This window comes from Oncorhynchus tshawytscha, linkage group LG02 (genome assembly GCF_018296145.1).
Source record: "Oncorhynchus tshawytscha isolate Ot180627B linkage group LG02, Otsh_v2.0, whole genome shotgun sequence".
Lineage (NCBI taxonomy): Eukaryota > Metazoa > Chordata > Actinopteri > Salmoniformes > Salmonidae > Oncorhynchus > Oncorhynchus tshawytscha.
Genome location: NC_056430.1, coordinates 47,119,341 through 47,146,090, shown reverse-complemented (window position 1 = coordinate 47,146,090; position 26,750 = coordinate 47,119,341). Strand labels below are relative to the sequence as shown.

The window sequence follows — 26,750 nt, the reverse complement described above, 5'->3', positions numbered from 1 at the left end:
ACTGAGCTCTTCAGTAAGGCCATTCTACTGCCAATGTTTGTCTATGGAGATTGCATGGCTGTGTGCTTGATTTTATACAAATAGCCGAATTCAGTAATTTGAAGCGGTACTTTTGTATATATAGTGTATATACTTTGTACTGATCTACATCCTTATCATCAAACAAAAGTAAAACATTTTTACCATCAAGCCGAACCCTAGCATCAGTTGATCTAAAAAAAATATCTTATTACGAATACATTCAAAGAATAAATTACTTATAATTTCATCTTCAACTTATAATTTCATCTTCAATATTGCAGGGCAAATCTCCTACTTCCGAGTTCAGTGGGTTTTTTGTTGTTGTTATTTTAGTTATTTTATTTAACCTTTATTTAACTATGCAAGTCAGTTAAGAACAAATTCTTATTTACAATGACCGCCTACCAAAAGGCAAAAGGCCTCATGTGGGGACCGGTGCTGGGATTAAAAATACAAATTAATTAAATAAAAATGTAGGACAAAACACATATCATGGCAAGAGAAACAACACAACAGTACATAAAGAGAGATATTAGACAACAACATAGCATGACAGCAACACATGACAACACAGCATGGAAGCAACACAACATTCAAGACTACTGGAAACTCGGGAAAAAAAGAGCTCCGACTGGGAAAAAAATCGTTGTGAACAGTCATTCAACTAGGAATTTCAGGTCGGAAACTCTGGCATCTTTCAAGAGCTCCGACTTTCCATCCGGATTATCACCGACTTCATGATTTGACCCGAGCTCCCAGTTGTCCCGAAAGCACCATATGCCGCGTTCAGAACAACTGGGAACTCAGAAAATACGAGGTTAGATCATGATGTCAGTGATCTTCAGGTCGGAAAATCGAAGCCCTTGAATTAGGCCCAAGTTCCCGAGTTGGAATTCCGAGTTGGATGACCGTTCACGTCGATTTTTCCCAGTCGGAGTTCCCAGTTGTTTTGAAAACTCGGATTTCCGAGTTCCAAGTAGGTTTGAACGCAGTAATATTTATCGTCGGCTGTGTCGTCATGATGTGAAAATGTGACATCAAACAGGAACCATAGGAAGGCTGACAAATCAAGATGGCGTCCAACGATGAGGCAGGAAAGAGATTTCGATTCCAATAAAAACGTACTTCTGTCAGAGAAAGTTTAAAAACAGTGTTTTTTTGCCGGGGGGTGTAAATACGTTTTTGGAGACGCAAGACGGAGCAGATACTGGTAAGAGGACTCGTGGAAGATGTTATGTCAGTTTTCTTTCAGGGGCGGTGGCAGGGGGAGTGAACGAGTCAGCAGCAGGCCAGCTAGTTAAGTAGCTAACTATTTAGCTGAGATGTGGACATTTGATGTTCTGTATGTTTGATTGTATTCGTAACCTAGTTATGTACTTAGTTAGCTATGTGCCATTCTTTTTGGCTAAGTAACGTTAAGGCCTGCGCGTTAGCTTGGTTATTTAACGTCGTTACTCGTTTGCCAGCTAATGTTAACTGGTCATGAAACTGTTAACATCCCGACTTGCTAACTAACTATATGTCGTCCTCTATGCTAATCTACTCGTCAATTTAATTGTTTTCCAAACATACCCGCCAGTTCCCTCTTGCCTTGGTCGCATTACGTTGAATCACTCATTCAAAACTAGATAACGCTACCAGTAGCTAACCAGGCCAGGCGGAGCTAGCAAGCTAGCTGTCAAAGTGGCTAGCGGGTTAGCCCTTACTGCACTGTAGCCTACATCATATCTACGTGTTCTACTAGCTTGCGAACTTTACACTGCAGATGTCTATAATGAATTACCTAACTGTCACCTTAAAGTTGTAGATACTCTTGCTAACCTCTGATGCAGGTGGCGAGTCAAGCAAGTAACGTTATGACTCGTTAAATGTTTCCCCGATGAGCTAACACAGTTAGCTATGTACTTCAAATTTTCAGGTGTTTTTGTTGTTTAGGGTTTGAGTAAACTACACTACACTAAGCTATGTTGCTGTGGTGGACATTGCATTGACTGTTTATAGATAACATTCTGGCTGATCGAGCTAGATCTCACTCCATGGTACGCCAATGAGTCCTCTCATGACAAACTGTACCTGTGGGCCGCCTTATGTAACCGTATAATAAAGGCGATGGGTCTGGGCTTGCTGAACAGTGGTGTGGGTCATGCAATTCGTCTTGCTCCTCTCACTTACTAAACTTTGTGTGTTGGTTTCTGCTTATGTGCGTGCCAGGTTTTTACTCAACCCATCCAATCCATCGCCTTGTCAATATTGAAAAACTTCTCAGTAGCCAATAGCCACAGGCCCTTAAACCTCAAGATATAGGCTACAGCTATTTTGCTGAGTGTAACACATTACTGTCATCTCTAGGGGCCTATTTTCGTTCATAGTAGCCTCCTGCTGCAAAAAGTACATTTTAAGTCCACAATTTGTTGTCAAGGGGATGGAAGCTCAAACTATTAGGAAGGTATGTGGCAGACTGAGGTAAAGTCGGTTTTATAACAGACATTTGCCAGTAGCCTATGTAAAAGTTGACAATAATTTCCATTACTTTCTGATCACTACAAAGGATCTTTAACAAAATGTTTTTGTTAGGGACCGGCAGATTTCTTGGTTAGGTTTTTTTGACTGGGGTGAAAATGCAATCACTATACATGCCCTCTCAGTGATGTGGTTAATTATACTAATACTCATACTAATAATATACTAATATATACAGTACCCGTCAAGTTGACTCATTCCTTTTATTTTTTACTATTTTCTACATTGTAGAATAATAGTGAATACATCAAAACTATGAAATAACACATGGAATCATGTTGCTGGTTGAAGTGTGCAAAGCTGTCAAGGCAAAGGGTGGCTTCTTTGAAGAATATAACATATATTTTGATTTGTTTCACACTTTATATCTATGTAACATCTGAGGTGTCAGTGTTGGTGGAGGAAGTTGTAATGTATAAGTCTATCTAGATTTGATGGTCGCTGACACACTATCTTGGCATAGGTCTGACCCATAGCCCCTCATCAATTGTAGTATTCAAATTGGATTCCCCTCGCTGTCTTGACTTGTATACATCTGGTTTTGGGCATTGTTGCATTAACAATGAGTACACTCTGGATATAAATCTATGAGTCATGGATATCATGGAGTAGTTGTTCAATCCAGGAGTCTGTTTTGCCATAGGTGTGTTTATGAATTTCATACCAAGATATTACTAAATTGGGTGGTACAGTGATTGCTCGTTTTTGTTAATATAGTATTACTCCTGACATCATTAAGAGCATACATTTCCATCGTGAGTCCACAAAGGGGCTGGTTCAGTTTCAGTTGAGAATTAAATGAATCTAATGTGTGCTGCCCAGTAATACATCTTAAAATTTGGTAGCCGGAGACCTCCTAGACCATAATCCCATGTTAATTTGTCCAGACTCGCCCTTGGCGTTTTACTGTTCCACACAAATTGTCTTATGGTCTTGTTAAGGGACATAAAGATACTATTAGGTAGAGATATGGGTAAAGATTCAAATAGGTACATAATCTTACTCAGAATGTTCATCTTAGTACAGCTAATTCTCGCAAATAATGTAAGAGACAGATCTATCCACCTATTCAAGTCATCCACCACCTTCTGAACCAAGACAGAGTATTTAAGCTTGTACACTAAGTCTTTATCAACTATGATTCCTAGATATTTGAACCCCTGTGACGAACATCGAACAAGGGACTTGTTCGTTCGCAGATGCTGTTGTCAAAGCTAGTCAGTGGAAGCATTTCACTTTTGTCCATGTTAACTTTGTAACCCGATATAGAGCTTTATGTACCCAAAAGCGTCTGAAGTCTTGAGGGGTCGGGTCCAAGAGGAACAAAATAATGTTGTCTGCGAACAATGAGATCTTGTGCGTTATCTGGCCCACCTGAAAGCCCTTTATGCCAGGGTCCACTATGGCCTCCGCCAGGGGTTCTATGGCTAGCACGAAAAGGAGTGGAGAAAGTGAACAGCCCTGTCTACCTATAAAGAGTGGGAATATGGCTGACATCATGCCATTAGTGGTGATCTTGGCTTGCGGTTTATGGTATAAAGTGTTCACCTAGTTGACAAACGAAGGACCAAAGTTCAATTCAGCAAGGACATTGAACAGGTATGGCCACTCCAGCCTATCAAATGCCCTTTCAGCATCTAGCGATACTGCTATACTATGATCTCTCCTTCCACTGGCCATGTGAATCACGTTGAATAACCCACGCAAATTATTGGTGGAGGATCTTTTCTGTATGAAGCCCGTTTGATCGGTGTTAATCAGGTTTGGCAAACATTGTCCTAATCTACTAGCCATCGCCTTAGAAATGGATTTATAGTCCACATTGAGGAACGAGATCGGCCTAAAGGAAGAGCATTGTCGGAGGATCTTTATTTTTTGTAGTATAATTGTTATGACAGTGGAAAAGGATCGTCTCCTGGTGATTTGCCAGATTGTAGAGAGGAAATTGCTTTCTCTTCCTGTGTGAGGTAGTTCAATAGTAGACAGAAATGTGGCTATCATTGCTGGTTCTGTTCTATCAGAAGTGTATAATTTAGAATAGTATTGTTTAAATGAACGAATCATTTCTTCCGGGTTGTGAAACACTTGACCGTTCTGTGTTGATGGTTCTAAAATTCTCCTCAGCTTTTTTCTGCCAGGCTAGGGCTGGGCGGTATACCATATTTTACTGTATGCCGGTATTTATGCATGGACTGCTTTGGTTTTTACTTTACCTTCTATAACGCTATTTTAATGTTTGATTTGTTAAATGTGATACGCTGTGTATAACGTCCATTTTTATAGTTTACTCCGCTGCTTGGGTCATCCCTCTCCGCTCTCTCTCTCTCCATGCCGCTTTCCACACAGACCTAGTCCCACCCCCTGTCACTCAAGGAGCGCATTTGTTGCTTGACCAAAAGACACTTTCGTTCAGTCTGCATGGTACATGCAGCACATACAACAATGTTTCTACTTTGATCTTAATATAAATCCACATGCGTTCTATAATTAGAATATTAGTTTGTGTTTCTTACATCTGCAAATAGCTAGTTTGTATTTTCTTAGGAAGTTAAGCTAAATCGTGTTGGCCACTAATGCTAATCGCTAGTTAGCTGGCTTGAATTGAACAGTATAAAACAATCCAAATGGAGAAAGACCCATTGAAATCATTTTTAATATATGTTGCCACCCTAGGGTCACACACTCCTAAAGCAATTTTAGAACTTTTAATTATCGAAAACATAAAATACCATCAAATTTGGAAAAATGCCAAAATATGATATTTTGTCCATATCACCCAGACCTATGCCAGGCCAAGACTTTATGTTTTTTTCCCCCCCAATTCATAATACATTTGCCTAGTTCTAAAAATAGCCTTTTCAGTTTTGTAAGTACTTCAGATATTATATACTTTATTCACCATGACCGGTATGTTTCTTCAGAGTCAGATTTTTGGTGTTGTTTCTGTAGTAAAAGGATTTCATTCTCTAATTCAGAAGTGCAGTTTCTTTTTGACCTTTTGGTATAGGAAATGATTTGACCCCTAAGAAAGGCCTTTAATGTATCCCAGATTACAAAACTAGAGGGAGAGGATGAACAAACTTTATTTGGTGTTTGATAATTTGACAAAATTCTGCCTACTTCAAAAGACTTGGGTTTAGGCAGCATCTATAGGTCCCTTGAACTCCATCTGGAATCCATGCTCCTCTCACACTTTCTGTTTGATCTGAGATAGTTCTGGATAAATACTAAGTTTCCACAACTCTATGGGTTACCTGTGTTGATAGGAGAAAATAATACATCTGGGTTATGCGGGCAGGAGTAGAATGAGTAATCCCTATCTTGGGGGTGGAGCTGTCTCCATGTGCCTTTCAAATGGAAGTCTTTCATAAATGATAATACATTTGGCTGACTTAGTCAATAAGGTTGCTTTAGTTGAAGAGCTATCCAGAATCAGATCCAGACAAAAATCTAAGTCGCCCCAAACTAAGTGTTCCCTGAAATTCCACTACCTTGAGGAATATATCTAGAATAAAAATGATGATCATCATAATTAGGTGCATATACATTAAGCAAGGTCCAAGATTCAGAATACATTCTTCCATGGACCACTACTTAATGTCCCAGTGGCTCAATAATTGTTTTCGTTACACAGAAGGGTAAATTCTTATTAATCAACACAGCTACTCCCTGTGTCTTTGTTTTATATGAAGAGGCAAATACCTGGTCAACCCATTCCCTCTAACTTTATTGTTCTGCCCCTGTTAGTTGTGTTTCTTGTGTAAATGCAACATCCAGTCTTTAGCCTTTTCAAGTACATATGGTCTCGTTTTTGTTTAACAGGTCCATTCAATCCATTAACGTTCAATGATTTACTATCTTAGCCATATTGTTATGATTTGATTATTTCTATCAAGTCAAAACTTGGTTGTAAAAGTGGGACAGGCTTTTTCAAAAACATTTGAGGTTGATGTAACAATCATTCAAAAAGATCTTGCAGTTAAAAGGTACATATATTATTTTTTTTATTAAAAAATGAATTGGTGGAATTAACCTCATCACTGAGACACTCAAGGGCCCTCATTGTGATTGCACTTTCATCCCAGTCAAAAAGAACAATCTGCCCGGTCCCTAACAAAAGCATTTGCTTGTGAAAGATCCTTCATAGTTATCAGAAGAATGAACTTCTTCAACGTTTAAATAGGCTAACGGCAAATTTCTATTGAACGTCTGATATAAAACCTTATTTTACCTCGGTATGTGGCAGAAGCATTCATTGGAGTAGTTGCTTCTGTTTTATATCCCAGTATCAATTGCACATTGACATCTGTAATGCTATAGCCTACTTAGGATACAGCCGAAGCAGCACCCAACGCAAACTCCAATCAAATCTGAACACTTAACACACACGCCTCTATTTATAATGCCAAGGATTGTGGCGTGCGGCAGAATAACCAATTTACCGGTTTGTGACTTCAAATGCAAATCAAAACACATTTTCACAGAAAAAGAACCTCAGGAACAGAAAGAGGAATTTGCAATTACTATGGCAGATATGGTTCTTCAGTAGCGCACTGTCCTTGTTATGCTCTGGTCATGCAGATATAAAAGGAAAGCCCATTACTTCACTGATTTCAACCAATTTTCTTGGGGACTGAAATACTAGGCTATTCCCCAGGATGTCAAAGGAGCACTAATGTCCTAAGGGGAGTTCTGTCAGATGAAACAAAGCCTCATTGCTCACCACTTCTACTTTTTTAAAATGTGGATTTGGTCTTGAAATGTGCATTTCTCATTGAGATGTTTCCTGCTCAGTTGCATCTTCGTGAAAGTTCCAATTTCCTTCAGAAAACATCTTGTTTGGGTCAAACATTTTGGGTAGCCTTCCACAAGCTTCCCACAATAAGTTGGGTGTTTTGGCTTATTCCTCCTGACAGAGCTGGTGTAACTGAGTCAGGTTTGTAGGCGTCCTTGCTCGCACATGCTTTTTCACTTCTGCCCACAAATGTTCTACAGGATTGAGGTCAGGGCTTTGTGATGGCCACTCCAATAGTTTGACTTGGTTGCCATTTTGCCTCAACTTTGGAAGTATGCTTGGGGTCATTGTCCATTTGGAAGACCCATTTGCGACCAAGCTTTAACTTCCTGACAGATGTCTTGAGATATTGCTTCAATATATCCACATAATGTTCCTTCCTCATGATGCCATCTATTTTGTGAAGTGCACCAGTCCCTCCTGCAGCAAAGCACCCCCACAACATGATGCTGCCATACCTGTGCTTTCTGGTTGGGATGGTGTCAGATTATGTCAACATAGGACTCTTTTTACTGTGGCAAAATATACTTTTGTACCTGTTTCCTCCAGCATCTTCACAATGTCCTTTGCTGTTGTTCTGGGATTGATTTGCACTTTTCGCACCAAAGTACGCTCATCTCTAGGAGACAGAACGCGTCTCCTTCCTGAGCGTTATGACGTCTGCGTGTTGCCATGGTGGTAATACTTGCATACTATTGTTTGTACAGTTGAATGTGGTACCTTCAGGCGTTTGGAAATGTATCCCAAGGATGAACCAGACTTGTGGAGGTCTACAATTTCTTTTCTGAGGTCTTGGCTGAGTTCTTTAGATTTTCCCATGATGTCAAGCAAAGAGGCATCAAGTTTGAAGTTAGGCCTTGAAATACATCCACAGGAACACCTCCAATTGACTCAAATGATGTCAATTAGCCTATCCAAAGGTTCTAAAGCCATGACATAATTTTCTGGAATTTTCCAAGCTGTTTTAAAGGCACAGTCAATTTAGTGTATGTAAACCTCTGACTCACTGGAATTGTGATACAGTGAAATAATCTGTCTGTAAACTATTGTTGGACAAATGACTTGTCATGCACAAAGAAATGTTCTAACCGACTTGCCAAAACTGTAGTTTGTTGACAAGAAAGTTGTGGAGTGGTTGAAAACGAGTTTTAATGACTCCAGCATATGTGTAAGTGAACTTCCGACTTCAACTGTACACACTTTAAAAAAAATATATATACCATTTATTATTCCCCACAAACCCTACCACCCCTCCCCCAATTGGAGTCAACTAATAAACAATAACACTTAGGCTTCTACCTTCATATTATACACATTTTACAGACATAATCTATTTTACAATAGTGATATTGTGTTTGTTTTTAGTCCTTCCTCTATTTCTGACTCCATCCAGTTTGATTTCTCTTTGTAACTGTACTATTGAAACATTTCTGAACCTATATACATTTTACAGACCCCGTATGTTTAACATTGGTTATCTTGTTTTTTTATTAGTCCCACCCTTCAGCTCCATTCAACCCCTCCCATCTATCTCTTAAAACCTCTTAAGTCGAGCCCCTACTTTTTCGAACATTCTGTTGAAAATCGCACAACATTTTGGCGTCCTGCTACTCATGCCAGGAATATAGTATATGCATATGATTCGTATGTGTGGATAGAAAACACACTCACGTTTCTAAAACTGGTTAAATCACCGCTGTGACTATAACAGAGCGTCTGTTTCATCGAATAGCGCAAGAAAAACTGATCACTGAAAACTGAAAAAAATATCCATGCGCCACTTGCATGTATTGTTCAAGGGGCACGAAATTAAATTTGGCCGAGATTGCAAGTCCTACAGCTTCCACACGATGTCACCAGTCTTGTCAATTGCCTTCTCGTTGTTTCTTGGTCAAACGAGGAAGAGAGACCACTTCGGTCTCCGACAGGAAGTTTTGGAAGAGAGATTTCCGAAGATGATTTGAAAGCGTGGAGCTATTGAATACACATCGCCTCGTGATCAATTTGATAGATTATTAACGTTTACTAATACCTAAAGTTGGAATACAAAAGTATTTCGAAGTGTTTTGTGAAAGTTTATCGTCGACTTTTTTTAATTTTAAAAAATGACGTAGTGTTTTGAAACAGTGTTTTTTTCTGAATCACACAGTTTCCATAGATGGATATTTTGGGTATATATGGACCGATTTAATCGAAAAAAAGACCCAATAGTGATGTTTATGGGACATATAGGAGTGCCAACAAAGAAGCTCGTCCAAGGTAATGAACGTTTTATATTTTATTTCTGCTATTTGTGTAGCGCCGGCTACGCTAATTCTTTTGTTTACGTCGCCTTCAGGTATTTCGGGGTGTTGCATGCTATCAGATAATAGCTTCTCATGCTTCTCATGCTTTCGCCGAAAAGCATTTTAATAATCTGACTTGTTGGCTAGATTCACAACGAGTGTAGCTTTAATTCAGTGCCCTGCATGTGTGTTTTGATGAACGTTTGAGTTTTAACGAGTGCTATTAGCATTTGGCGTAGCGCATTTGCATTTGCTGATGGCTAGATGAGACGTCTGCGTCTCAGGTCGACGCAAGAGGAACACCATCCATTTACCATATATTTTTAAATGGTTAAAACATGATAATAATGGTCCTCCTGAGTATATCAAAAAAAGTTTGGTATACTTCCACTGGTATGCCATCCAGCCCTGGAGTTTTCCCAGCCTTAAAGGCTTTAATTGCATCAAGAAGTTCCTCCCTCTGTAATTTGGCCTTCACATAAGTCTTTCTGTACAGATGTTAATTTTAAATTATTAATAGGGAAAAAATCCATTCAATTCGCTTCGGTTAGTGGAGATGGAGACTGAAACGAAAACATTCTTAAAGTACTTCCTCTTTCAAAATATAATTTGGTGACTCATGCGTGACTCCATTTGTAACAATTTTCAATACATTTTTTTTGGTCGCATTTATATGTTTAAGATTGAGAGAGAATTTGGTGCATTTTCCCCCATATTCCATCCAGTTCACTTTAATTGATTAATATATTACACTGTATCTTGAATAAGTTCGTCCATGTCTTTTAGTTTTTCCTCTAACTTATTCTGTGCCTCTATGGTGTAGGTTTTTATTGCTATCTAACTGTACTGTTAGTCCTTCAATTTCCTTTGTTAATATACTCTCTTGATCTATATTGCTTTTGTTTTATAGATGAGTACTGAATTGCATGGCCTCTAAAGGTACATTTAAGTGTCCCATACAATAAGGAGATCTGCTGTACCTATGTTATGTCGGGAAAACATTGTTTATAACTAGGACAGAATCATATATAACTAAGTTATCATCCAGTAGACTTTGAGTTAAATTTCCAATTTCCTCGCCCACGTGGAAATTCTGTAAGTGTAATATATATGCCGATTATGTGATGATCCGACCACATTCTGTCCACTATCACCACTTAAACTTTTGGTGCAAGAGAGAATGACATAAGAAAGTAATGAAGACGTCTAGCTTGATTAAGCTTCTTAGACTTGCTTTCATTCAGAATCACATCTATAACTCACATTTCTATGTGAATTTGGTTGGGTTTCCCAAAAAGTTACATTTTGCAGCTTTAAAAAACACAAAATACCATTAAATATGTCATCACACCATTTTTCACATATTTGACAGTATGTGGTATTTTAGCTATATTGCCCAGCCTTAATTGGCCCTGTGCACCCGGGGACATGCCACTGTCTGCACAGAGGGGGGGCTTGCTTAGCTGTCTTTGAGCTTTTTGGGAGAGGGTGGGCTCACCAGAAGCACGCCACCTTATAGTCATTCTGATGTAGGCAACATGACGGTTGAAACATCTACAGTTTTAATAAAGAAAAGAAAAAGATGATAAATGATAAAGTTCTGCATATAACATTTAGCAATGTTCAAATGTGATGAGATGTGCTTATTTTTTATGTTTCCAAAACCTGTAACCTTACCATGATGCAACTCTGGTCAGGTATGGACAGGCAGGGATACAGTTGTAATGGTAGTTGTGGTGTTTGATATCTTGTTTTTGTTTCACTGCGTCCACTCATGAGCCCTGTGTGTGTTTTAGACTCTAAATGGCTGCGAGGAAGTCTGATACCCACAACAATGGTGAGTGTGTGTGTCTCTTTCTGCCTCTTCATTTTCTCCATCCGTCTGCTCATTTTGGTGTAATTTTCATTCAGGCCGCCTTCTCAAACTGTTTTTCCAGGACCCATTAGCTACCTTGATGACGTTCCCTTCAAAATCAACGATAAGTTCCGCTGCCCTGCCAAAGTGGGGCTTCCCGTTGGCATCTGCCTGCCTGACTGTGACACTCTGCTCGCCAATCTGCAGGTAAGTCTTCTGACTTTGACGCTGTTTCATCAAGGGTTTCAATGACTGGGATGCTTGGAATCGCACCCTCTTTATATTAGTCTGGGATCCTTAACGTTAAGAAAAATACGTAACCAAAACACTTAAATTACGCAATATAAAAAACAATTACGCAATATTTTTTTTTTTTACACCATATTAAAAAAATATAAAATAATAAGACAATCAGTGTAGTTCACAAAACATTATTTTCTGTGTTATAGCCTAACTAGACGAAAGGCTATAAAGGCCTGGGGAAAGTTGGGTAATTGAAAGGTAGACTTAGCCATATGATGTAGATGCAGAAAGCAAACAGCATAGACCTAGTGGGACAATTTCCGTTACAAGTAAGAGCATTGAAGCGCGAGGCTCAACTTCTCCTCTGTTTTGGTGCCCTCGCTACCGCACTGAACAGCGTGATGAAAACCCATGCACATGCCCAAATACTGTGTGTGAGAGCGAAGTCTTCCATCTCACTCATCAAAATATTGTAGCCTATTCATTGATGATAACCTGCTTTACTGACGTTCCGAGACATTGCAAGAAATTGTGAGATCAGCTTTCATTGCAGATCGACCTAGTGCACAGTTCTTACTGTCTGCCTGGTGGCCGCCCTGCCTATTCTGTGCCCCTCCCCTTTCTCTCCGTCCCTTGCTAGTTCGCTATGAAAGATGCAAGTGTTTTTGTTCTCGGAAGTACCACAACTAATTAGTCTCCTCCGTTTTCAAAAACACTTAATCTTAGGAATCTTGACACTCAGAGATGTGAGTCGACATTGGTAGTCGACGTGCAAGGAGTAGAGGAATCAATTATTTTGGAGTTGATGCTCCACCACTTACAGTGGGTTAAAGTATTTAGCCATTGTTGTTAACAGTTGAAAAATGGCAGAGAAAGGCAAGAGGATGGATCAGCTTTAATATTGCATGTAGATTGTGGCTTCTATCAATGTAATTGTCTGCATCATTTCCAATCCTCATTTTTTTCTTATTTTCCTCCTAACCCAACCTTAAGAGTAAACTAATGGACAATAACACTAAGGCTTCAACTTCCAGCTTATACAGTTGAAGTCGGTAGTTTATTTACACTAGCCAAATACATTTATACTCCGTGTTTCACAATTCCTGACATTTATTCTAGTAAAAATTCTCTGTCTTAAGTCAATTAGGATCACCACTTTATTTTAAGAATGTGAAATGTCAGAATAATAGTAGAGAATGATATATTTCAGCTTTTATTTATTTCATCACATTCCCAGTGGGTCAGAAGTTTACATACACTCAATTAGTATTTGGTAGCATTGCCTTTAAATTGTTTAACTTCAAACATTTTGGGTAGCCTTCCACATGCTTCCCACAATAAGTTGGGTGAATTTTGGCCCATTCCTCCTGACAGCTGGTGTAATTGAGTCAGGTTTGTAGGCCTCCTTGCACGCACGCACACCCTTTTTCAGTAATGCACACAGATGTTCTATAGGATTGAGGTCAGGGCTTTGTGATGGCCACTCCAATACCTTGACTTTGTCCTTAAAGCCATTTTGCCACAACTTTGGAAGTATGCTTGGGGTCATTGTCCATTTGGAAGACCCATTTGCGACCAAGCTTAACTTCCTGTCTGATGGCTTGAGATGTTGCTTCAATATATCCACATAATTTTCCCTCCTCATGATGCCATTTATTTTGTGAAGTGCAGTGCACCAGTCCCTCATGCAGCAAAGCACCCCCACAACATGACCGTGCTTCCCAGTTGGGATGGTGTTCTTCGGCTTGCAAGCTTCCCCCCCTTTCCTCCAAACATAATGATGGTCATTATGGCCAAACCGTTCTATTTTTGTTTCATCAGACCGGAGGACATTTCTCCAAAAAGTAGGATCTTTGTCCCCATGTGCAGTTGCAATCCGTAGTCTGGCTTTTGTGTGGCAAACTTGGAGCAGTGGCTTCTTTCTTGCTGAGCGGCCTTTCGGGTTATGTCGATATAGGACTCATTTTACTGTGGATATAGATACTTTTGTACCTGTTTCCTCCAGCATCTTCACAAGGTCCTTTGCTGCTGTTCTGGGATTGATTTTCACTTTTCGCACCAAAGTACGTTCATCTCTAGGAGACAGAACGCGTCTCCATCCTGAGCGGTATGATGGCTGTGTGGTCTCATAGGGTAAATACTTGCATACTATTGTTTGTACAGATGAACGTAGTACCTTCAGGTGTTTGGAAATTGCTCCCAAGGGTGAACCAGATTTGTGGAGGTCTTGGCTGATTTCTTTTGATTTTCCCGTGATGTCAAGCAAAGAGGCATCGAGTCTGAAGGTATGCCTTGAAATCCATCCACAGGTACACCTCCAATTGACTCAAATCACGTCAATTAGCCTATCAGAAGCTTCTAAAGCCATGACATAATTTTCTGGAATTTTCCAAGCTGTTTAAAGGCACAGTCAACTTGGTGTATGTAAACTTCTGACCCACTGGAATTGTGATACAGTGAATTATAAGTGAAATAATTTGTCTGTAAACAATTGTTGGAAAAATGTCCTAACTGACTTGCCAAAACTATAGTTTGTTAACAAGAAATTTGTGGAGTGGTTGTAAAAATGAGTTTTAGTGACTCCAACCTAAGACCAAAGTGTATGTAAACTTCCGACTTCAACTGTACATACTATATACATTTTATGGACACAGTATCTTTTACAATAGTTATCGTTTTGTTTGTTTTTAGTCCCATCCTTCAGCTACCTTCAACCCCTCCCATCTACCTCTGAACCCCATCCAGTTTTAAATTTGCCATATTTTTCAATTATGCTGTCATGTTTCACAAAAGATCGGAACCTTTCTTTTCTCAGTTTCTACAGATTGTAAATTTAAAGAAACGTTTCTAAGAGTATTATTGATCACTTGATTGACTTTTCAGATCACACAGCAATACTTTTGAGAAGTTAAATGAGAAAGAAATGCGAACTTTGAGGTGGAATTGAGGTACGGTAATGATAGTACTGTTGCAATGCTTAACCATCTGAAAGGGATGCACCGTGAGACCCAAACCATTGCTGACAGCAGTGCAGCTGCATTGTGAATTCACATGGAATTTTATGAATCTTATTGTTTTAATGGAAAACTGATAAACAAATGGCAGTTTAAAAATTAAGACATTTTCACACTTGTCACATCCCGAGTCTGTATTAGGGGGGCACCTCTAATTGTTAAAATGTCAATGTAGGCATTGAGAAATGGTCTTGGTCCAGTCCATCCCATTGTTTTTTGGGGCACTTATTCAAGGTAGTGTGTCATTTAAACCATGGTTGCATCAATCATGTGAATAATGTGCACATAGGTCTCATTCATGAGGAGTATCTCATAACCATTGGGTGTAAAAAGTACTCAATTGTCATACTTGAGTAAAAGTAAAGAACTTTATTAAAAAAATGACTCGAGTGAAGGTCACCCAGTAAACTACTATTTGAGTAAAAGTATTTGGTTTTAAATATACTTAAGTATCAAAAGTAAATGGAATTACTTAAATATATTTGAGCATCAAAAGTAAAAGAATAAACCATTTCAAATTCCTTATATTAAGCAAACCAGATGGCACAAATTTGACAGATAGCCAGGGGCACACTCCAACACTCAGACATAATTTACAAACTAAGCATTTGTGTTTGGTGAGTCCGCCAGATCAGAGGCAGTAGATGACCAGGGATGTTCTCTTGATAAGTGTGTGAATTGGACCATTTTCCTGTCAAAATGTAACAAGTACTTTTGTGTGTCAGGGAAAATCTATGGAGTAAAAAGTACATTATTTTCTTTAGGAAAGTAGTGAAGTAGAAGTTCGCAAAAATATGAATAGTAAAGCACAGATACCCCAATAATTACTTTAGTAAAGATACTTTAAAGTACTACTGAAGTACTTTACACCACTGCTCATGACTTGACCAGATTCAGCTGGATTGATTTATCTCCATTCCTTTAATCCCATGTCTGCTGCTGCTCACTAACTAGTCCCGGCGGTTCTCTCTTCCCTCTTCTCTGGGCACTGCAGTATGATTTCTCCCTGGAAAGGCGGAGCGTGCGCTGGGGGGCGGAGCTGGCTGAGGCCCGGGCTGCAGAGGTGGCCAGGGCGGAGCTAGAGAGCAGGGAGCACACGCCCCCTGCCCAGGACCCTGACGGGGGATCGGCCTGCGGGGGGAAGAGACCATGCCCTGCCGAGGAGCAGGACGCTCTCCCGCCCGCAATGAACCCGCTGATGGCCAGCTTGCGCCACAATGCTATTCTCACCCCTCTGCCTGCCCCAGCCAGGCAGACCGCTCCCAGCATCCCGACCCCACAGTACCTTAACCTGGCTGACTTTGAGCGCGAGGAGGACCCCTTCGACAAGCTGGAGCTCAAGACACTGGACGATAGGGAGGAGCTGCGCAACATCCTCCAGAGCCAGCCCCAGCCACAGACTCCATCCCCGCCTGAGGCACCCCAACTCAGGCCAGCATCTCGAGGCAGCACCCCTCCACCCCAGCTCCCCGCCACCAGCCTTCCAGCCAAAACGGTCTTTGCCCACAAACCCAACGGGCTTGTGGTGCTACAGGACATGGACAGGCCCGGGGATCTGGCTCGGGGACAGACAATGGACCCTGACCGGCCCTGCAACATCCGCTCGCTGACCTTCCCCAAGCTGTCAGACCCCGGGGACTCGACCTTTGACTCCTACTGTCTGGCCCCTGTACCACGTAGCCTACCCAACGGCAGCCCACCAGCACCCCAGCAGAAGAGAGAGGAGCCACCCAGTCATACCCAACAAACCCAAAATGGGGCACCAAAGCAGGTGAGCTTTGCACACGCAAACACATGCCTTGCTTAGTTTCAATTACTGAATGTTTTGCTTAATTCTCTGAAACTTCTCAAAGGCTTTGAGGTTTTGTGGACAAGAGGAATATGTATATATATGTTTTACCCTTATACAGATATGACTCTACAAAAACTCTCTCCCTCCATAGATAAATGCAGGTCCTCCCCCTCTCCCGTGCAGCGGGGCACTGCTCAGCCTGTCCCCCAGTGAACGGCAATGTGTGGAGACCATAGTGTCCATGGGCTACTCTTACGAAGGGGTCCTGCGGGCCATGCAGAGGCGAGGCCAGAACGTGGAGCAGGTGCGCCCCTCCGATCTCCCTCCTCCAGGCCACAGCAGCCTAAGCCCATTTCTCCATAGAGATCTATTATAAAGAAATGTTCTATTTGATTCTGAAGTCACTCACTCACTACCCATTGCCCCCATGGTTGACTCTGAAATCATCAGGTGCCTGCGTTATGTGATTGTGTGTGTTCACAACATGTGGCTTTAGAAGTCCACCAGGCAACAAAATTGGGATGGTGGTTGTGAATAAATCTATTTGAATTTATGTAGCATTTTTTGTCTCGACACCATCCACCACCTTGGTTTAATGCCACCCTCAACACTATGATGGCATCAGACACAACAGACATGTTAGGGGCTTGTTAATGGTGAATAAACATTAGCTAACGATGTAGTGATATGCAGTGGATGTTTATGGTAGTTTTCCTGCTAGCTTTATTTGGATACCCATCTTCAAGCATCACTCGGGGGGGGTGAGTTTCTTTATATATTGATGCATGGAGGATAGTGCTTTTATTTCATGGTTTACCTTCCCCCTTTTGCAGGGTTGACTTTTCTGCACGCTAACTACACCACAGTTCAATGTAGTCTACCAGTTTAATGGTTAATCCTGCCCTCTATCCACCATTTATAGTGACAATAGTGTAGGTGGAACGTTTGTCCAGATCTGCAATAGGCTAACTAGAAATCATACTACACACAAAATCATTAAAAGCTGCACCAATTTTCAATACAAAGTGAAAACATGAGACAGACAGTTTAAAAAGCTCCCCCATTGATAATATTTTTTGGGGGGAAATAAAAGTATGTAGACTAGCCTACAACACCACAATGCAGTGAATATTTGCATTGTTGTATTCAAGTGAGTACAAAATTATACTCTTGGCTGTAAACGGAAATTAAATTGCATTTTAATATTGGAATGGCACATTAGCAGGCCAGTCTGGCAGTTAATTTTAAAAATTCTGATACTGAGATCTGCTGTGTGTTGCAGCTGATTATTCTCCCAAGTCAACCTATAATAATGTGGCCACATATGCTCTCAGCATGCACAATTATTCAGGAAAGCTCAACTCACTCTCTGTTCTGTGTCCTGCGATCCAAGTGGCTATTCCTCGCACACCTAGAACCAAACGCTTCAATATAGCCTAAATATTTATTTTTTGTGTTTAAAATGTATACCTTTTTATGTATCATAAACACAACCAGTCACAATGTTTGTATCTGATTAGGTTATTTCAAAGGTCTGCTGTAGGCTATCTGTGCACATTCGTCCAAAATATAATTCTAGCAGCCAAACTGTGCACCTGTCATGCCATTTGATGAATGAAAAGGGACCTCTGTTACAATTTTCTAGCCAAACCTTCAATACTGGATACAAGGTAGGGAGGGATGTATTTTCTGTCTGTAGAGATTAACGTAATCTATTTGATTGTGGTGTTGAAAAAATACTCTTAACTTTGATGTTGAAGCATATAGTAGTTTGCCTAATTTCGGTTTATGACAAAAAGAGTAAGTATAGTGTAGAAAATAATTGTACAGTCTAAACCAGTGCGAAATAGTTTCCTTAACAAAAAATATTGTATTTTCAGCTGTTTGGACCTGATGTTCAAGACCGGAAGTAAAAGATGCAAAAACAAAACTTAACAGGAAGCATAGCGCACATGCAACAGATCTACTGCTTCTTAGACTTGAGGATAACAGTTTCGAATCAAATCGATTTTTTTATTGGTCACATATTTAACAGATGTTATTGCGGGTGTAGCGAAATACTTTCCGGCTGTAATAAAATAGCACAAAAAAACGTGTTTGAGCAAATAATTCAAACAATAACGCCCATTATTATCTATCGTGTTGCCTAGTCACTACATACCTAACTTTTTTTTATGTACGTACAGTGCCTTTAGAAAGTATTCATACTCCTTGACTTATTCCACATTTTGTTGTTACAGCCTGTATTCCAAATGGCTTAAAAGGATTCACACACATTACCCCATAATGACAGTGCAAACGTGTTTTGGGATTTTTTTGCAAGTGTATTGAAAATGAAATACAGAAATCTAATTTACATAAGTATTCACATCTCTGAGTCAATACTTTGAAGAAGCATCTTTGGCGGTGATAACCGCTTTGAGTCGTCTTGGGTATAGCTATTACATTAGTTAGCAAGTTACTTAGTCAATCCGGTTATGGGGCGAGTCAACTCCAGCAGTTTTACTCACTGCAGGGGATTCAAGTATATACCTCTTCAATTGAAAAAGCATGTCAGCTGTGAGAAGCGGAAAGAACTTGACTATTCCAAAGCAACTAGCCTTGACAACATTCCTGACAGATTTAAGGGATGCTACAGTAATTCTCACCCCCTGAGTAACTCACATTTTGTAAATCTGTCTATTGAACTTGGGATTTTTCCCAGTGAGCTAGAACTTGCAAGGGTCATTCTTCTGTATAAAAAGGGGAGTAAGTTAGGCCGATTTAGTTTCTATGATCGGTCTCAATCCTGTGTATTTTATCGAAGTTCATGGAAAAGATTGAGCAGATTGAGTCGTATTTCCTTACAATACCTACTATATGAGCTCCAATCTGGCTTCAGGAAATCCCATTCCACCGACACTTGCCTACTATACAGTGCATTCGGAAAGTTTTCAGACACCTCGACTTTTTCTACATTACAACCTTATTCTGAAATAGATTTTTTTTATCATGCTACACACAATACCACATAACGACAAAGCGAAAAGTTTTTTTTAGAAATATTTGAAAATGTTATTAAAAAAACAGAAACCTTATTTACATAATTATTCAGACCCAAAGGAATTGTCCGTAGAGCTCCGAGACAGGATTGTGTTGCGGCACAGACCTGGGGAAGGGTAGCAAAAATGTTTAACTGCATTGAAGTTCCCCAAGAACACAGTGCCTCCATCATTCTTAAATGGAAGAAGTTTGGAATCACCAAGACTCTTCCAAGAGCTGGCCGCCCAGCCAAACTGAGCAATTGGGGGAGAAGGGCCTTGGTCAGGGAGGTGACCAAGAACCCGATGGTCACTTTGACAGAGCTCCTCTGGAGAATTTTCCAGAAGGGGAATCTCCACAATCATCACTGCAGCACTCCAATCAGGCTTTTATGGTAGAGTGGCCAGAAGGAATCCACTCCTCAGTAAAATGCATATAACAGACCACTTGGAGTTTGCCAAAAGGCAGGTAAAGACTCTCAGACCATGATCAACAAGATTCTCTGGTCTGATGAAACCAAGATTGAACTCTTTGGCCTGAATGCCAAGTGTCACGTCTGGAGGAAACCAAGCACCATCCCTACGGTGAAGCATGATGGTGGCAGCGTCATGCTGTGGGGACTGGGAGACTAGTCATGATTGAGGGAAAGATGAACAGAGCAACGTACAGAGATCCTTGATGAAAACCTGCTCCAGGGGGCCCAGGACCTCGGATTGGGGCGATGGTTCCAACAGTACAATGACCCTAAGCACACAGCCAAGACAACGCAGGAGTGGCTTCGGGACAAGTATCTGAATGTCCTTGAGTGGCCCAGCTAGAGCTCGGACTTGAACCCGATCGAACATCTCTGCAGAGACCTGAAAATAGGTGTGCAGCGACTCTTCCCATCCAACCTGACAGAGATTGAGAGGATCTGCAGAGAAGAATGGGAGAAACTCCCCAAATACAGGTGACCAAAGCTTGTAGCATCCTACCCAAGAAGACTCGAGGCTGTAATCGCTGCCAACGGTGCTTCAACAAAGTACAGAGTAAAAGGTCTGAATGCTTATGCAAATGTGATTCAAGTTTGACCTTTTAATTTGCAAAAATTTCTAAAAACCTGTTTTTGCTTTGTCATTATGGTGTATTGTGTGTTGATTGAGGGGAATAAAAACATATATTTTAGAATAAGGCTGTAATGTAACAATGTGGAAAAAGTTAAGGGGTCTGAATGCAATGTATCTGACTGACCACATATGGAGGGAAATTTTGTGGATCTATGTTTCTGATAGGAAGAAAACAGATGGTGGATATGGATGGGACCCTGTCTAAACCCAAAAATCTTGAACTGCGGTGTGCCGGAAGGGAGTGTGCTGGGTCCAGTTCTGTTGAATATAAATGATCTGAAAACTGCTTGAACATGTGACCTTTTCCCCTATGTAGATAATTCTGCACTGTTTGACAAAAATATGGTTGAGGAAGTCCTGAGTGCTTAACTTCTGAATGTCAGTAAATGGCTATATTACCATAAGCTGTCACTTATTGGACCCATCTGGTATGGGTCCAAGGTGAAAATGAGGGAATCCCCTGATTTTAAGGGAAGAAGGGGTAGTAGGTGACCATAGTCACAGCAAAATAGTAGGCAGTTAGTTATCTTGGATGTGTGCTAAATAACTTCTTATGCCATGCTCTCCCCTGTCAGATGGTTATCTCCAAAGTGAACCATAAAATTAGGTTTCTGGCAAGAACCTCAAAATATCTGGATAAGAATGTAATGGTGGCATTGGCAGTGGATCTTGTTCAGTGCCACTAAAACTAAGCATGCTCTTTCTGGTACATTAGTGCCCCCAAAATAATTAAAAATAAACTGCAGACATCTCCGATCAAATTAGTCAGGATTATTCTTAAACTTTCAGCACATACTCTTGACCATTCCCACTTTGAATGCCTCAGATGGCTCAAAGTGGAGGAGAGAGTCTCTCAAATTAAATTGTCTTGTACTTAAGATTGTCCACAGTATGGTACCTATAACTACTTTAACTTGGTTTGGGATAACCGTAACTATTCCACTAAAAAGAGTGTAACTGACGTTATTTTTACATTTTAATAATGGTATGGGGAATTCAACTTTTTATACTCTGCTGTCCTTTTTTTGGAATAGTCTTCCAAAGAATTTGAGATTTATAACCCCCATATGCACTTTCAAGTACACTGAAGAAATTGCTAAATAGTAGCATGTCTCAAAAGTGAGTCATAAGATTTCAGAGTCTTCCACGTGCCTTTTTGCAAACTCCAGGTGTGCTGTCATATGACTTTTTCTCAGGAGTGGCCACTCCCATAAAGCCCAGATTGGTGAAGTGCTGTGGAGACTATCGTTCTTCTGGCAGGTTCTCACATCTCAGCCAAGGAACTCTGTAGTTCTGTCAGAGTGGTCATTGAGTTTTTGGTCACCTCGCTGACCAAGCTCCTTCTTGCACGGTTTCTCAGTTTGGTCGGAAGGCCAGCTCTTGGCAGAGTCTGGGTAGTTCCATATTTCTTTCCCATTTCCAAATGGAGACCACTAAAACTTTCAACACTCAATTGTTTTATACCCTTCCTCAAATATGCCTCATCACAATTGTTTCTCGAATATGTATGGACTTGGTATAGTTTCTCCTCTGACATGCACTGTCAAATGTGGGACCTTAAATAGACAGGTGTTTCTTTCTAAATCATGTCCAAAGAATTTAATTGGCCACAGGTGGATTCCAATCAAGTTGTAGTGATGTCTCAAGGATCATCAAAGGAAATTGGATGCACCTGAGCTCAATTTGGAGCATCACAGCAAAGGGGTTTGAATACTTATTTAAATGACATTTCTGTATTTCATTTTCACTCATTTAGCAAACATTTCTCAATATGTTTTCACTTTGTCATTACGGGATATTGTGTGTGTAGATGGGTGAGGGGGAAAAATCTATTTAGATATTTAGGCTGTAAAACAATGTGAAATAAGTAAAGGGGTGTGAATACTTTCAGAAGGCACTGTATCTTAGAAATATTATAACTTTGTTCTGTGCTTCTCTGAGCATGCACTTCGTAGCCTATAGGCTATGGATAATTTCATTGAGACCACACTAAATAGCCTATAGGCGCACTTGTATTGTGCACCCAGCGGCGAATCAGAGATGAGGTGTGGCATCAGGCACACATCTATATAGCCTAATAAGCAACTAATTCTAAAACAGAAATTTCATCAATTACAAAATACAAGACCCTCCCCCATTTTCCTTCAGGTAACCATTCTGTAAATGTCGATTCAGTCCCTTAGCTAGCAGATAAAGTCTGGGTTTACACAGGAAGCCCACACCTAAAGAGAAACAATATCTGTCATCCTGTGACCCAGGTGCTGGAGTACCTGTTTACTCACGCACGTCTTTGTGAGCGGGGATTTGATCCTAGTGCCATAGAGGAGTGCTTAGATATGTTCCAGAACTCTGAAGAGAAGGTGAGTCCACCCACAGACTCACTCACTCACTCACTCACTCACACACACAGAGATGTGCATGTTTATACAGATGCACTCAACATGCAGAAACAAAGATGCTAATAGCCAGCTATCAACTCTTATCTGTGATGTGTTTGAACACAAATGTCGATTGGCCTAAGGTTGGATTCACTTCCAGTTTTCCCTGAACTTGGATACACCAAGCATCTACTGCTCTCCTCCAACATTCTTCTGAAATGTTTTTAACAATCTTTGTTTATTTGATTTTTTAGTTAAATTGTACATTAATAGTCCATAACAAGAATTCCCAATTACAATGCATATTTTTCATGATTTCCTCAGGCCTTGGAGTTCCTATCGCTGATGACGCGGTTCTGTGAGATGGGCTTTGAGAAGGACACCATCAAGGAGGTGCTGCTGCTGCACAACAACGACCAAGACAAGGCTCTGGAGGACCTCATGTCCCATGCCTCAGCCAGTTGAGCCCCCCAACCGTCCACCCTCCAGCCCCAGGCTTGCTTCCTCCCAGTACCACCCGCCCCTCCACCCCTAAACACACACAGTCCCCATGCCCCAACCTAGTTACAGCACAGAGGGGAGAACTCCCACCCCACCCAATGTAGCTATGATGTCCGTTCATGACCCCACTCTGGCCCACTCACACACAGTGACTCCAAAAGAGAGACTCCAAGAAATATAGTGAACACGTACACTTCCATAAGTGAGAAATAAGACCTTGTGTGTTCCTAGAGTGTGGGGCAGTGGGCAAATGGACACAAATGAGCACCTGCGAATTGAGTGGGTTAGTTTATGCTGACCACATGTCCGTTTTACCTTGTCTGTCGATCACTGTGTGTGTGCGCGCCGTGGTGGTTTGAAGGAGGCTTGAACTTCCCATAGGAGCATATAGATGTGACCCGATGCTGGACAACACTTTGGCGGTGTGCAGTGACTCTGTGGGTGAGACTTGGAGGGGACAAAGGACCAATGGACCCAGAACTGTGAGGAACCACTAGCCAGGCTCTACTTTCTACAGATTAACAGTGAACACTGACACTCCCAGCTAACTAAGCTGCCATCATCTGCTATTTAGAGCAGGCCTACAAAATGGTGGAGGGGAGGGGATGCCAAGCGGCCCATGTGTGACCGACCAGCGGCAGAACCTAAAAACGCAAATGCGCATCATCGCAGAACAGAGAACTGACTCCAAGAAGTGCCCTATTCCTGCAACTGGCTTTCACAGATCTCATCTTTTCTATGCTGTTACTTTGCTTGTTCATTTGTCTCTGTTAGAAAGGACACACATTAATTTGATTTTTTTTCTTGGTGTCCTTTTTTTTTTAGATTCTCTTTCTTTGCTTTCTGTTTTAGGAAGTGCATTAACAGTAGTTAACTGTTCCTACTGCCTGTTGGCTCCTCCTGCACTGGAACAGACTGCAAGGCCAGTGGAGAAGAGATTGTCAATTATTTTGCAGGAAATATAAAACATGTCCAAACGCATACAAGCACCCAATGGCACAGAGATGTGACAAACTGCACAGACACACACACCAACATTAGATATTGACTTATTTAAAAAGTACAGTGATATTTAATAATGAGATCAATATGAAGAAAAAATTCTAAGCAAGCAAAATTATGGTGCTTTGAAACGGTCCCTGTTGGGGTCAGTAGACTGGACAGAGAGACGAGAGAAATTGAAATGCTAGTTTTAGGTTGTTCTGCAACCAAAACTTTTGTGCAATAGATGTTTTATCCACCTTTTTCAGACCCAGTGTACTTTTGGCATCCCTGAGCAATGGGCAAATCCCAAAATGACGGATGGCCTTTGCTGGAGACACGCTCACTGGAGGAGGAAATCGGTAGAAGAAAATATTTGATTTTGTTGTTTGCGGTCATTACTTCCCTCATTTATTGGAGTTCATGTTTCACTATCAACTATGAGTAGTGTTTGTCTGACTCGTCACACATTTATGCTGGTCTGAATGTGTTTTGCCTCCCCCATGTGTCATGCATAGGAATCTTCCAAGAACAGGTCAGAAGATTAAACATCTTACCAGTTAGATATGAACCAAATTCATTATGGTGATATTTTATGTTCTAATTGTACTTCATTGTAGCTATGTTTTCACCTTGCATCGACCCTTTTGACTACTGATCTGTGTGTATGAGTCTACAGGTATTTTTGAAGTGCCATGATGATGCTCTCCATTTCATGTGTGAATCTTGCGCAGAAAAGTATCTCTGCCCTTTCCCAACCAAGCAGCCAGTCAATCCACGCTTCAAGATTACTTTTTGAAGATCACAAAAGATTTCTTTAAAGTACAACAGTCTTGATTGTGCTCTGGTAATCAAGGGGAGATCTCTTTTATAGAATTCAACAGTCTTGATCTCTGTTAATCATGGGGAGATCTCTTTGGAATGCATTCTTGATCTTTGGGTAATCAAGTGGATCTTGTGACATTATGAGATGGACTGAAAAGCAGTACATAGGAACGCGACTGAAAATTGGCACTTCGCTCAGAGGTTGTATCTAGTTCTGCCATCAAGACGTGAACGAACAATTGTTACAGGTTGACAAAAATCACGTTGGCCTATTATAAGAAGAATCTGGCATTGAGGACATATGTAGAGTTTGATCTTTCTATTGATTGTATGTTGCCAATACATATATGACAGTGTGTGCCCCTTAACCCAGAAGGATCCACTTGCCTGCAGATACTAAAACACCCCAGATCCCATTATGCGTTATTAGACTGTGAGCATAGCGTCTAAACGCCAGGCCACCTCCAGACTTTGCTCTGAACTAAAGGTGAACTTCAGCCTCCTGATAATTTTTACATTTCCTTTGAAAACGACAGACTTCTTTGGAGAGGGGGGCACAAGAAGCCAAGCCACATAGAACACGTTGGTGGTTGAGAGAACAATAACTGTTAGCCTTCTTTTTTTTTTTCATTGTGGACATGATATTGGGCCTAATCCTAACTTTTTTTTTTTTTACAGTTTTTTTTGTGAGTCAATGAGAGACTTGGGAAGGGCTGGTCTGATATGACGATTCTGGAGTTTGATGTCTTAATGATATGTGGTGTTCCTGGTAGCTCCTGAAAGTTTTTATGTAAAGAAATAATAATAATCTGTAACCTCCTGAATCATTTGGCAGTTCTTCAATGTGATTAAACATGCACATCTTTTCAATGGTGTGGCTGTTACTATTGATAAGGTGTCTTGGTGTTTTTTATCAATTATTATTGGAAAACAAATAATTAGATAAATTCTAGCTATGGTATGTTTTTCACTTGGTTTGTACAGCAGCATAATGGTTTGGTAGCAATTGTTAAACACATCAACAACCATGCAAAGAGATGATTGTTCCCTGAGCATTGTAGGTAAAGGTGAGAAACTTCCAGTGTTGTGGAGTGGTCGGGAAAAAAAAAAAAGAATTGGTGTCTTTTATTTTTGCTGCCTGAGTCAAAGCAGATGGGCTGTTCTGTTCATATTCTATTACTAACTTTGACATCAGAGCCTGACCTGTACTGTTATATGCCCACTTCCATTTTGGAACCCTTTGAAACTGCCAGTGTGAAAAATGCCTTTTTGTGTTCACACAGATCTCAAAGAGCTGTATAGGTGGAAGCAATATGATTGAAGCTCAGCTGCCTATTGAGGGGCTGCATAGAGCAATAACCACACTGCTTACCAGTGGTGGAAAAAGTACTCTGTTGCCTTACTTAAATAAAA

General features: G+C 40.6%; 1 protein-coding gene across 2 annotated transcripts; it reads left to right on the top strand.

Annotated features, from left to right (window-relative positions):
• Positions 1-1,058: 1,058 nt before the first annotated feature.
• Positions 1,059-26,226, top strand: LOC112233770 (ubiquitin-associated protein 1-like). Of its 2 annotated transcripts, none has more exons than XM_024401620.2 (7): positions 1,059-1,231; positions 11,418-11,458; positions 11,559-11,683; positions 15,728-16,504; positions 16,677-16,829; positions 22,911-23,012; positions 23,355-26,226. In XM_024401620.2, exons 2-7 carry the CDS (start codon positions 11,425-11,427, stop codon positions 23,493-23,495), a joined length of 1,332 nt encoding a protein of 443 aa, XP_024257388.1. In that variant the 5' UTR covers positions 1,059-1,231; positions 11,418-11,424; the 3' UTR covers positions 23,496-26,226. The 2 variants fall into 2 exon arrangements, with proteins under 2 accessions (XP_024257388.1, XP_024257389.1); XM_024401621.2 differs by lacking the exon at positions 1,059-1,231 and adding an exon at positions 9,561-9,595.
• Positions 26,227-26,750: the final 524 nt, after the last annotated feature.

Coding starts and splice junctions, on each gene's coding strand:
- LOC112233770 (XM_024401620.2), top strand. CDS start 11,425: ATGGCTGCGAGGAAGTCTGATACCCACAACAATG. Junction 11,459..11,558: donor GTCTGATACCCACAACAATG/GTGAGTGTGTGT, acceptor CTGTTTTTCCAG/GACCCATTAGCTACCTTGAT. Junction 11,684..15,727: donor CTCTGCTCGCCAATCTGCAG/GTAAGTCTTCTG, acceptor TGGGCACTGCAG/TATGATTTCTCCCTGGAAAG.